This window comes from Aquarana catesbeiana, linkage group LG09 (genome assembly GCF_042186555.1).
Source record: "Aquarana catesbeiana isolate 2022-GZ linkage group LG09, ASM4218655v1, whole genome shotgun sequence".
Lineage (NCBI taxonomy): Eukaryota > Metazoa > Chordata > Amphibia > Anura > Ranidae > Aquarana > Aquarana catesbeiana.
In genome coordinates, this window is record NC_133332.1 from 164,882,158 (window position 1) to 164,896,149 (window position 13,992).

The 13,992-nt window shown below is 42.3% G+C and overlaps 1 protein-coding gene across 1 annotated transcript in view; it reads left to right on the top strand.

Annotated features, from left to right (window-relative positions):
* The window catches only part of CAPN6 (calpain 6), a 166,906-nt gene that overhangs the window by 12,472 nt on the left and 140,442 nt on the right, over window positions 1-13,992 (top strand). Inside the window, exon 2 of the mRNA XM_073599355.1 lies at window positions 6,821-6,995. Coding sequence (XP_073455456.1) covers window positions 6,831-6,995 — 165 coding nt within the window. The 5' untranslated portion in view covers window positions 6,821-6,830. The remainder of the gene's footprint in view (window positions 1-6,820; window positions 6,996-13,992) is intronic.

Here is a 13,992-nt window from a genome sequence, read left to right on the forward strand (position 1 = left end):
GGATCAATATCTGATCCGTTCAGATCTATACTAGCGTCCCCAGCAGTTTAGGGTTCCCAAAAATGCAGTGTTAGCGGGATCAGCCCAGATATCTGCTAGCACCAGCGTTTTGCCCCTCCGCCCGGCCCAGCCCACCCAAGTGCAGTATCGATCGATCACTGTCACTTACAAAACACTAAACGCATAACTGCAGCGTTCGCAGAGTCAGGCCTGATCCCTGCGATCGTTAACAGTTTTTTTTGGTAGCGTTTTGGTGAACTGGCAAGCGCCAGCGGCCTAGTACACCCCGGTCGTAGTCAAACCAGCACTGCAGTAACACTTGGTGACGTGGCGAGTCCCATAAGTGCAGTTCAAGCTGGTGAGGTGGCAAGCACAAATAGTGTCCCGCTGCCACCAAAAAGACAAACACAGGCCCGTCGTGCCCATAATGCCCTTCCTGCTGCATTCGCCAATCCTAATTGGGAACCCACCACTTCTGCAGCGCCCGTACTTCCCCCATTCACATCCCCAACCAAATGCAGTCGGCTGCATGAGAGGCATTTTTATGTCCTCCCGAGTATCCCTACCCAACGAACCCCCCCCAAAAAAGATGTTGTGTCTGCAGCAAACGCGGATATAGGCGTGACACCCGCTATTATTGTCCCTCCTGTCAATCCTGGTCTTTGCATTGGTGAATGTTTTGAACGCTACCATTCACTAGTTGAGTATTAGCGTAGGTTACAGCATTGCACAGACTAGGACACACTTTCACAGGGTCTCCCAAGATGCCATCGCATTTTGAGAGACCCGAACCTGGAACCGGTTAGTTATAAAAGTTACAGTTACAAAAAAAGTGTAAAAAAAAAAAAAAAAAAAAAAAAAAAAAAAAAACCACAAACAAAAATATAAAATAAAAAATAATAGTTGTCGTTTTATTGTTCTCTCTCTCTCTCTCTATTGTTCTGCTCTTTTTTACTGTATTCTATTCTGCAATGTTTTATTGTTATTATGTTTTATCATGTTTGCTTTTCAGGTATGCAATTTTTTATACTTTACCATTTACTGTGCTTTATTGTTAACCATTTTTTTGTCTTCAGGTACACCATTCACGACTTTGAGTGGTTATACCAGAATGATGCTTGCAGGTTTAGGTATCATCTTGGTATCATTCTTTTCAGCCAGCGGTCGGCTTTCATGCAAAAGCAATCCTAGCGGCTAATTAGCCTCTAGACTGCTTTTACAAGCAGTGGGAGAGAATGCCCCCCCCCCCCACCGTCTTCCGTGTTTTTCTCTGGCTCTCCTGTCTCAACAGGGAACCTGAGAATTCAGCCAGCTGACCATAGAGCTGATCAGAGACCAGAGTGGCTCCAAACATCTCTATGGCCTAAGAAACCGGAAGCTACGAGCATTTTATGACTTAGATTTCGCCGGATGTAAATAGCGCCATTGGGGAAGCATTTTATCACACCGATCTTGGTGTGGTCAGATGCTTTGAGGGCAGAGGAGAAATCTAGGGTCTAATAGACCCCAATTTTTTCAAAAAAGAGTACCTGTCACTACCTATTGCTATCATAGGGGATATTTACATTCCCTGAGATAACAATAAAAATGATTAAAAAAAAAAAAAAAAAAAAAAAAAATGAAAGGAACAGTTTTAAAATAAGATAAAAAAGCAAAAAAATAATAAAGGGTGGGGGGGGGGGGAAGAACCCCTGTCCCCCCTGCTCTCGCGCTAAGGCGAATGCAAGCGTCGGTCTGGCGTCAAATGTAAACAGCAATTGCACCATGCATGTGAGGTATCACCGCGATGGTCAGATCGAGGGCAGTAAATTTAGCAGTAGACCTCCTCTGTAAATCTAAAGTGGTAACCTGTAAAGGCTTTTAAAAATTTATTTTGTTGCCACTGCACGTTTGTGCGCAATTGTAAAGCATGTCATGTTTGGTATCCATGTACTCGGCCTAAGATCATCTTTTTTATTTCATCAAACATTTGGGCAATATAGTGTGTTTTAGTGCATTAAAATGTAAAAAAGTGTGTTTTTTCCCCAAAAAATGCGTTTGAAAAATCGCTGCGCAAATACTGTGTGAAAAAAAAAATGAAACACCCACCATTTTAATCTGTAGGGCATTTGCTTTAAAAAAATATATAATGTGTGGGGGTTCAAAGTAATTTTCTTGCAAAAAAAAATAATTTTTTCATGTAATCAAAAAGTGTCAGAAAGGGCTTTGTCTTCAAGTGGTTAGAAGAGTGGGTGATGTGTGACATAAGCTTCTAAATGCTGTGCATAAAATGCCAGGACAGTTCAAACCTCCCCCCCCAAATGACCCCATTTTGGAAAGTAGACACCCCAAGCTATTTGCTGAGAGGCATGTCGAGTCCATGGAATATTTTATATTGTGACACAAGTTGCGGGAAAGAGACAAATTTTTTTTTTTTGCACAAAGTTGTCACTAAATGATATATTGCTTAAACATGCCATGGGAATATGTGAAATTACACCCCAAAATACATTCTGTTGCTTCTCCTGAGTACGGGGATACCACATGTGTGAGACTTTTTGGGAGCCTAGCCGCGTATGGGACCCCGAAAACCAAGCACCGCCTTCAGGCTTTCTAAGGGCGTAAATTTTTGATTTCACTCTTCACTGCCTATCACAGTCTCGGAGGCCATGGAATGCCCAGGTGGCACAAAACCCCCCCAAATGACCCCATTTTGGAAAGTAGACACCCAAAGCTATTTGCTGAGCGGTATAGTGAGTATTTTGCAGACCTCACTTTTTGTCACAAAGTTTTGAAAATTAAAAAAAGAAAAAAAAAATTTTTTTTTTTTTGTCTTTCTTGATTTTCAAAAACAAATGAGAGCTGCAAAATACTCACCATGCCTCTCAGCAAATAGCTTGGGGTGTCTACTTTCCAAAATGGGGTCATTTGGGGGGGGTTTGTGCCACCTGGGCATTCCATGACCTCTGAAACTGTGATAGGCAGTGAAGAGTGAAATCAAAAATGTACACCCTTAGAAATCCTGAAGGCGGTGATTGGTTTTCGGGGTCCCGTACGCGGCTAGGCTCCTAAAAAGTCCCACACATGTGGTATCCCCGTACTCAAGAGAAGCAGCAGAATGTATTTTGGGGTGCAATTCCACATATGCCCATGACCTGTGTGAGCAATATATCATTTAGTGACAACTTTGTGCAAAAAAATAAATAAATAAATTGTCACTTTCCCGCAACTTGTGTCAAAATATAAAATATTCCATGGACTCAACATGCCTCTCAGCAAATAGCTTGGGGTGTCTACTTTCCAAAATGGGGTCATTTGGGGGGGTTTGTGCCATCTGGGCATTTTATGGCCTTCAAAACTGTGATGGGTAGTGAGGAGTAAAATCAAAAATGTACGCCCTTAGAAATCCTGAAGGCAGTGATTGGTTTTCGGGGCCCCGTATGCGGCTAGGCTCCCAAAAAGTCCCACACATGTGGTATCCCCATACTCGGGAGAAGCAGCTAAATGTATTTTGGGGTGCAATTCCACATATGCCCATGGCCTGTGTGAGCAATATATCATTTAGTGACAACTTTTTTTTTTTTTTTTTTTTTGTCATTATTCAGTCACTTGGGACAAAAAAAATGAATATTCAATGGGCTCAACATGCCTCTCAGCAATTTCCTTGGGGTGTTTACTTTCCAAAATGGGGTCACTTGTGGGGGTTTTGTACTGCCCTGCCATTTTAGCACCTCAAGAAACGACATAGGCAGTCATAAATTAAAGGCTGTGTAAATTCCAGAAAATGTACCCTAGTTTGTAGGCGCTATAACTTTTGCGCAAACCAATAAATATACACTTATTGACATTTTTTTTACCAAAGACATGTGGCCAAATACATTTTTGGCCTAAATGTATGACTAAAATTGAGTTTATTGGATTTTTTTTAGAACAAAAAGTAGAAAATATCATTTTTTTTCAAAATTTTCGGTCTTTTTCCGTGTATAGCGCAAAAAATAAAAACGGCAGAGGTGATCAAATACCATCAAAAGAAAGCTCTATTTGTGGGAAGAAAAGGACGCAAATTTCGTTTGGTTACAGCATTGCATGACCGCGCAATTAGCAGTTAAAGCGACGCAGTGCCAAATTGTAAAAAGTGCTCTGGTCAGGAAGGGGGTAAATCCTTCCGGGGCTGAAGTGGTTAAAGAAGAGTGCGAACAGGCAGGTAAGTTTACTTTACTGCAGAAGAGGCATGCCTGCTCGCGGTTTTTTAACTTTAGACTTTAACCACTTCATTACCCACGTATTGTCATATGACGTCTGCAGGTGGGATCTCCCATCCTGGGAGGGCGTCATATGACGGCCTTGGGTTCCCGGCAGTATAGGGGGCATGCGTGCGTGCACGTAGCATCACTCGGGAGCCGATGCGCGTGCCTGGTAGCAATGTCCGCTGGGCACCCACAATTGCTCATCACAGAGCAGGAACGTGGATCTGTGTGCGTAAACACACAGATCCACATCCTGTCAGGGGAGAGGAGAGACAGATTGTGTGTTCCTAGTATATAAGAACACCGATCGGTCTCCTCCCCAAGTCGGTCCCACCCCCCCACAGTTAGAATCACTCCCTAGGTAACACAATTAACCCCTTGATTGCCCCCTAGTACTAACTCCTTCCCTGCCAGTGACATTTACACAGTAATCAGTGCATATTTATAGCACTGATCGCTGTATAAATGTCAATGGTCCCAAAATGGTGTCAAAAGTGCCCGATCTGTCTGCCGCAATGTCAGTCACGATAAAAATTGCAGATCGCCACCATTACTAGTAAAAAAAAAAAAAAATAATAATAAAAATGCCATACATCTTTCCCCTATTTTTGTAGGCACTATAACTTTTGCGCAAACCAATTAATATATGCTTATTGCGATTTTTTTTTTTTTTTTTTTTTTTTTTTTTTTTTTTTTTTTTTTTTTTTTTTGTCGCTCTTTTTTTGTTTTATAGCGCAAAAAATAAAAAAACTGCAGAGGTGATCAAATACCACTAAAAGAAAGCTCTATTTGGGGAGAAAAAATGATAAAAATGTCATATGGGTACAGTGTAGCATGACCGCGCAAATGTCATTCAAGATGTTACAGCGCTGAAAGCTGAAGATTGGCCTGGACAGGAAGGGGGTGAAAATGCCCTGTATTGAAGTAGTTAATTCCCCTTTAAACTGTCTTTTATATTAACAAATACATTATGCATATACATCTGAAATACATGGACTTTACAAAGGCTGGACAACTGTTTACTCATGCCTAAATATTGCACACTTTAAGAGCGACACACTTTGCATATATGTAAGTTGTCAGTGGATCTATTTAATTAAATGCAGTATACACATTAGGCAGTTATTGCAGCAATATTTAACTAGCAAGCTTAAATAATGGTAGGAAAACATCTTATTGTCCAGTAATAAGCTTGCATTCTGTGCTGTAGCCAAAGTACAGCGGGGGTTATGTTGGTCACAGACTTCACTGTTGATTTGAGTTTGTCAGAGAGGCAGACATGCTGTGCTGGTGATTACAGTCATATTCAATCAAACTGTCCACACCATTTCTGCATTTGCTTACAGAACAGCCAGACCACAGCATTTCATCATAGAGGGAGCCTAAAAATAACACTTATATTAAAATGAGAGAGATTATGTTTCTAGAACCAAAGTGTTCAACTTTCACCTGAATTCTAAACTTTTTTTTTTTTTTTTTGCTCCCAGTATAATAAATAAAAATCTATACATTGAAGGTAGACTAGCTGCATAAAACCCATTCCCTTCACATTCAGGGGCATGGGTAGTACAAAAGAAGCTTCAACCTTCCACTGGTTTTGGATTGAGAGCCCCTCTTTCCAATCCACACACCAAATGCTTCCAATCTACCATGTGCTTCCAATGATCCAGTATTGGGGATACCAGTCTGTATGCCTAGAGTGCCTGGATGCTTTCTTTACTTTGGTGAGGGTAGGCTCTTTCACACGGACGTGTCCGTGTACGGAGCCCGCTCTGCTCAGTGGGTGATCGCTCCGTCGATCCCCGCTGAGCAGGCAGATGACAGGTCTGTCTCTAAACACTGTGCAAGGACGGAACCTGTCAGAGCGCCACTCTCCCTATGGGGGATCGGATGAAGACGGACCGTAAAGTCCGTTCTCACCCGATCCGCAGACGGATGGAAATATAGTTTTTTTTTTTTTTTTTCCTCCGTCACACTTTTTCGTATCGGAGCGGGTCGGATGTCAGCGGACATGTCGTTGACATCCGTCCCTCCATAGACCTCCATGGAGTGTCCTTTCAGGTCTGCCTAAAAAACTGACAGGCGGACCTGAACAGTCCGCCTGTGTGTAAGGGGCCATCGAGTTTTGTTAGAGATTCAATTGCAGGAAGTGATCTGGTAGTATGTAATTTGAGTGATCTTCCAGTTATTTGTTCAGTTATGTTTATAAATGTATTGGCCAGAACCGAAAAAAACAAGACTTGCTTAGTGGTTGGCAACCCTAGATGTTACAGGAATTGATGCATGCAAACCAAATGAGCTGTTCATGATACTTTGCCCTGTTTTTGAGAATATACGCAGTATATACTATATATAAAACCACATGCATATGGAGATGGAAAGAATAATGCAACATGATCGATTTCCAAAAAAAACCATATAAGGACTAAATGTACAAATGAAGGAAAAAAACTAACATATTAATAAAATATTACATAATACAAATTAGCCATTGTCGTTCATGTAAAGCATGTAATCATTAATTCAAATACCTTATGCGTTGATTTTGTAGGGAAAATATCTTATATCTAAACCTACATTGTTCCCCTTTTTAGTGTACAAAACATGACTCCTGCAGTTAGATCTTTTAAGAGTCAGAATTTCTTGGAATTGAAATCAGAATGCGTGAAAAAAGGAAGATTGTTTGAAGATCCAGAGTTCCCAGCAACTGATGAGTCCTTGTTCTACAGCAAAGCTCCCCCACACAGTATAGAGTGGAAACGGCCTGGGGTAAGCTTTTTCTAACATAGCAGTGAACAAATGAATTATTATACTGTATATGTACTGACAGAAGTCCAGAATTAAAAATATACAAGCTGCAAGCAAAGTAAAAAGACTACACAGTGCAAACAGTAATACAGAGCTGCGTGTACTGTGGAAATGTAAAGGTTTTTTTAAAGACAGTATCACATCTGGACAGAAGCTGTTAACCATCTGATACTATATTTTATAGATATTCCACTTCCCAGTAATCCCTTTACAACAAGTCTGGTTTCTTGGGAAATACTACTTTTTTTTTGTGTCTATCAATACTTTAGAAGATAATACTTTTCAACATCACAGCCACTGTGCATGGTCCATGCACAGTGGCTTAAAAATCGCTGCTCCGCAGGAGTTTTGTGTTTTGCCTGTAGAAACAGCTCAATGTGATGAGCCCACACTGACATCTGCGGGTGTCAATAGAAAGTTAATGACACACCCAGATAGGTTTGGAGATCAGTGTGAACTGTGAAATTGTATAGGAATCGGATCGAATGGGTGTGAACACCCATGCGATCCATTTCCAGTGCAGACAAAAAAAGGGTCCTGCACCATTTTGGTGCGCATGCAATGTGATTTCAGCCATACAGTTTGTATGGCTGAATTCGCATCGCACAGCTATCACATGTAATCTGCACAGCAATGCGGCGTGAATCACACGAGATGTTTGTGTTTGCACCAATGTGAACCCAGCCTCAAGTTTTGACAGAAAAATACCTCCAAAGCTGATTGGTTTCTATGCAGAGCTGCACCTGATTTTGCACTCTCCAATTTCAGTAAGTCAAACTCTGTGTCCATGCCCATTAGAACGATTGGAGGAATATTTTGAGCTCAGCGTTTAGAGGCAGGAAAAACAAACCACTTTGGTTTGCATTTTTGATTGGAGCTTTCTGGCAGAAAAAAAACGAAAAACTCTCTTAGCTTGGTCAGGAAGCACTTCTGTTCCAGATATATCAGTAGTTATATAGTTGCATTTAATCCCTGCTACAAGGCAATCAAATTATGGTGGCCTCAAATTTTCTTCCCCAATTCGTATCCAGTCCTGCTCCAGTCCAATCCACAGTGCGTGTATCACAGATTAGTAAGAATACACCTTAGCTGTGGAATAAAGAGAAAAACATTAACTTGCTGTTATAAATTTTATGGGGCATTAAAGTTCTTAACGTGCATAAATCTAGTGTCTACATGCTCAGATTGTAAAGGATGAGAGATTTGAAAAAACAAACCTAAATACTCACCCCCATGCAGTGGCACCCCTCTGGTCAGAAGGAGTCTGTGATAAAATTGTATGTAATGAATAGCTCTCATATAATAGAGGAGTGCTAACGTGAACCAAGTGGAGACCAGTGTTCAATGGGGGGTGAAGAAGGTAGGAAAAGCCAAAAGTATACCACTGGAGGTGAGGCTAAAGACCGTGGAACCATATCAAAGCAAGTGAAACTATTAGTACAAGGTATGTAAGGCAGTCATATGTATAGAGATGAACCAAAAAGTGGGTGAAAGAACAACCAAAGAATAGTGCAAAGCAGAAGAACCCATATGTGCCAGAATAGTTACCCCGTGTGTATGTAGCGGTACCCCCGTAGGGGCTGCTGAGTGATGTGGCCCACCTGTCACCCTGCCCAGCCCGGCATTCACTTCCAGTTGCTCCAAGACAATGAACAAGTCCATCAGCTATTTTATTGAGGGATTAGATCTTGGATGGGGTTAAGGAATTCATGGGATGCTCAGAAAATGATTCTTGCATGGTATGGGACAATTCAGATATTCTCCTTCTGCACAACACTTACTGCAGACTATCGCTCCTTCTCCCTCCAGCACAGTTCTTTAGGCTCAGCTAGCACGTGGTTAGGCCTAACTCTGGTTTCAGCAAGGCCTCAGCAAAGTTCCTTAACACAGGCAGGGACCACGGGCCCCTTCAGTGTAACAAAAAAAATAGGAAAACTCTTTAGTGATAGCTGACCTTTTTGGTGAACTACTGATCCCAGTCAGCCCTTTGCAGACCCTGACAGCTCTCCCAGCTGCAGCAGCCCGACTTCACCAGTAACATCACAGTTTCTCCCTCTGGCTCTACTTCCATCTCTGACTGCACACTCCCAGTCCTCTCTGGCATGCCTCTCCCAACTGTGCCTGCCACTCACCGACACCTGATGGATCCCTCCCGGAGACTTGCCCGGCAGTGTTCCCCGCTGTCCTCTCCTGCTCCTGTTCAGGACACCCCCTGGGTTGTGTGGGGTTCCTTCACAGCTTTGAGCCCCTTGCCCAAGGTCACCCCCCCAGACTGGAGGTCTCTCTCCAAGGCCCTGGCAGCCTAACACTCCATCTCCAGTTCTTCCACCCAAACAACTCCTCCCCAGCTGGGCTGACTCTAGGTATTTAAGGAGGCCTGTCCCCTGCCAATCCAGGTTGGGGATTGGTCATGGCTCCTTAGAACACCCCAGACATCTCCACCTCTCTTCCCCATCTTCCTTTTAGAAGCTTCTAGAAGCAGAAGGGAGGTAATCGAAAGATGAAACTAGCTGTGTCACCAGCCTACTCTAAGCCACAGATCAAAACAAATAGGCCTAGGCCTGCCTAAATTTACCTGCACTGACAAAAATCTCAACTCTAGCACCTACCTAAGTAGAGGGTGCTACATATATATAGCGACATGTTTCACAGGTAGTTTGCAGAATGACCAATAGTGCAGGTAAGGACATTATAGTAGTGAGAAGTGCTCTACGTAAAGATGGCCTAGGCTATAAGAAGATTGCCAAGACCCTGAAACTGAGCTGCTGCACGGTGGACAAGACCATATGGTGGTTTAACAGGACAGGTTCCACTCAGAACAGGCCTCGCATTAGTTGACCAAAGAAGTTGAGTGCACCTGGTGAGCATCATATCCAGAGGTTGTCTTTGGGAAATAGACGTATGAGTGCTGCCAGGGTTTGAAGGGGTGGGGGGGTCAGCCTGTCAGTGCTCAGACTATACGCTGCACACTGCATCAAATTGGCCTTCATGGTTGTCATCCCAGAAGGAAGCCTCTTCTAAAGATGATGCACAAGAAAGCCCACAAACAGTTTGCTGAAGACAAGCAGACTAAGGACATGGATTACTGGACCCATGTCCTGTGTTCTGATGAAACAAATATAAACTTATTTGGTTCAGATGGTGTCAAGCGTGTGTGGCGACAACCAGGTGAGGAGTACAAAGACAAGTGTGTCTTGCCTATAATCAAGCATGGTGGTGGGAGTGTCCTGGTCTGGGGCTGCATGTGTGCTGCCAGCACTGGAGAGCTACAGTTCATTGAGGGAACCATGAATGCCAACATATACTGTGACATACTGAAGCAGAGCATGATCCCCTCTGGTCAGAGACTGGGCCGCAGGGCAATATTCCAACATAACAACCCCAAACACACCTCCAAGATGACTTCTGCCTTGCTAAAGAAGCTGAGGGTAAAGGAGATGGACTGGCCAAACATGTCTCCAGACCTAAACCCTATTGAGCATCTGTGGGGCATCCTCAAACAGAAGGTGAAGGTCTTTAACATTCACCAGCTCCGTGATGTTGTCATGGAGGAGTGAAAGGACTCCAGTGGCAACCTGTGAAGCTCTGGTGAACTTCATGCCCAAGAGGGTTAAGGCAGTGCTGGAAAATAATGGTGGCCACAAAAAATATTGACACTTTGTGCCCAGTTTGGACCTTTTCCCTTAGGGTGTACTCACTTTTGTTGCCAGCGGTTTAGACATTAATGGCTGTGTGTTGAGTTATTTTGAGGGGACGGCAAATTTACATGGTTATACAAGCTGTACACTCACTACTTTACATTGTAGCAAAGTGTCATTCCTTCAGTGTTGTCACATGAAAAGATGATATAATAAAATATTTACAAAAAATGTGAGGGGTGTACTCACTTTTGTGAGAGTGTGTAATATATATATATATATATATATATATATATATATATATATATATATATATATATATATTAATATATATATTAATATATGTGTAGATAATGGAACACCACTTTGTAACTCTACATTTGTAATTCTGTTGTAACCGTCTTTTGGTGATCTCTGTAAATGAATGTATTGTATGTCATTTTACAGTTTTCATGGTGTTTAAGTAGTCAAAGGGATCAACCTCTGGTGTTCAACCTTAATGCAAACCTTTGAGGCAAAAGAATAAAAGTACTGCACCCATCAGAAGCTCTCCTCTCGTTATTTACTCAAGCCAATGGGGCTGCTACACTGTCTATATGCACTTGCTTCAACATTGGCTGCAAATGATTGATCCGTATTGGCTACATGATATTGACAACAGGATCAAGCCTGTGCAATGTGTGTCATTATGAAAACTTAAACATTTCACCATTGACAATTATGACAGGGTGACAACACAAGAGCAAAAGAAGGAGATAGATATCACTTTATAGCATAAAATGCCTGAACAAGGATCTTCATCAGAGGATCAACCGGGAGACATTTAAAGCCAAACTTGATGTTTAATTTTACTTTAAATTGTTTGTTTGGGACAAGCTGGCCCAAATAAACTACTTTCTTTACTATACACCTGCTGTCAGTGCTGTATAAACTATATGTAGAATCAGCTAAATATACTATACAGTGTTCCGGCAGTGGTTCCAGTATAGGAGGGACCACGATTGGCTGTGTGTTGGCGCCAAATCACTAGAGCCCCTGCCCTGACTTTGCATGAGGCACACACATTGTACTATGTGCCTCCATCCCTAATTCAAGTGAACACAGAAAGGGAGTTGGGACTTTGTGTGAGGCAAGCGACAACCAAATAAGGTAATACGTGTATAGTGACTTAGCAAGTCATTGTGATAAAGAGGGTATAGAATCACACTCAGTATGAAGTGCATTATAAAACCATATTTATATATATATATATATATATAAACATTTAAGGGAACATGACTATATGTTCAAACATGTGGATTGTCTACAGCATATCTTTTAACTAACATCATGGACTCAATTTGTGCCCAAAACCTATACAATGACAATGACAATGCACCTTTACTGCATACCTTGCTCCACTTGCCAAGGGGTGCAAATGTTAAACTTTAGAAAACTTCCATAAACAATCGCCTCCCCACGAGGTACTGCTGATTTGCCTGTGAATGCTGAATTAATGAGGGCCTCTTTCTCCAAAACTAGAGGAAGCAGGAAGTGTCTGATGATTAAAAAATATTCCCCAGATAAACAAGAGGAAGGCAATAAAGGTTCCATCTGTCAGTCAGTGCTGAACAATGGTTTAAAGTGACAAGCGGACAGTTACAGACAGGAAGTGTCCAAAAAGCTAAATGAGATTAGTAGCACTGAATTCCAAAAGAATGATAAAAAATAAGGTAAACGGTATTTTACAATTTTTTTTCATGAACAAGTGTGACGATTTATTATGGTATACAGTGCTTTAGAAAAATAAATGCCATTCAGTAGGGAATTAGATCTCCTTTAATAGTTTTGATGAATCAATCAATGCTTCCCATGCATATCTCATGTCTTATGCAATTCTATGACTGTAGCAGATGAGGTTTGGTCGCCAGGAGATCTGACCTAGTAACTAATCTCATAAGTAAAGGAAAGTAAAGAGTATTCCAGATGTTTTTTAAACACTTTTAGAAAATGAAGACATTTCTCTGTCTGGCAGACTCTTCTTTTGGAGCAGTGCTAAATATCAAACAGTGTGTTGGGAATTGAAGTCCACATTCTGAAATGTGATCAAAAATTGACTCTTGGTTCCCATTGTCTGATAATGAATTATTTGAATGCTGATCTATTTCCCATGCTATGGGAATTATTGGATGTTTTCTGAAATGCTCATTTAGCTGTGTATGATTTTCGTTTCTATCACTGATTTTACAATATGAAACACAGTGGTATTCTTCTCTGCATAGTGCCACAATATGTGCTAAACTTTGGAACTAATTTAGATTCAGGTATTGCACTACCTGCCTTGTTTGGTTGCTTTGATACATATTTCATTACTTTCTTGTATAGTATTTAGTTATGTTACTGTAGATCACAGGTAGCGGACTGTCAGAACACAATAATACAGTAGGCAACATTCCTCTATTCACCTCAATTAAAGGGATGGGGAAATGCATTCAGATTTTTTTTTTTTTTTTTCATCATCAAAGAAAACTGATCCATTTTTGGCTAGCCTTAGATTTGTGTACTATCCCTATATGTTTAACCATATAGCATAGTTGCCAACATTGTAAAAAAAAAAATGTGGGACACTTTTGTGGCTGTAGGCGGAGCTGTACAATAATTAGGGGGCGGGGCATTCGTTTGTAGGCGTGGCTTAGTAAAAAATCTCCGAAGTGCGCCGCGGCGAAAAATGGGCGTGGTTTACGCGTCATAGTGGGCGTGGGTTAAATGGGCGTGGCTCAAGAGGGTGTGGTTAGAGTCTGAGATGAATGAGGGATGGAGAGGGAGAGGGGGAGAGGGAGAGGGGGAGAGGGAAATGACGGGACAGCAGCCCCAGATCCTAGACAATAAAAATATGTGTATTCTAGAAAGTTTAACAATCAGCAGACAAAGATACTCCAAACACCTGGTGTTAGCACTTCAATCATCCCGGCACCATGGTTGTTATGGTGTCAGGATGATTGAAGTGCAGTATTTCTATTATTACATTGTAATATAAAATTACATCATTCAACTCACCATAATGCAGAATCAGTGGGAGCCCCGAGTGTGTCACCTGCCACGTCGCCTGCCACCAGCCGTCCGTCCTTGCATCAGGTGTCCCCAGCAGAGCGCCCCCTCACACCAGGTGCCCCCAGCAGAGCCCCCCTCACACCAGGTGCCCCCAGCGGAGCCCCCCCTCACACCAGGTGCCCCCGGCGGAGCCCCCCCTCACACCAGGTGCCCCCGGCGGAGCCCCCCCCTCACATCAGGTGTCCCCGGCGGAGCCCCCCCCTCACATCAGGTGTCCCCGGCGGAGCCCC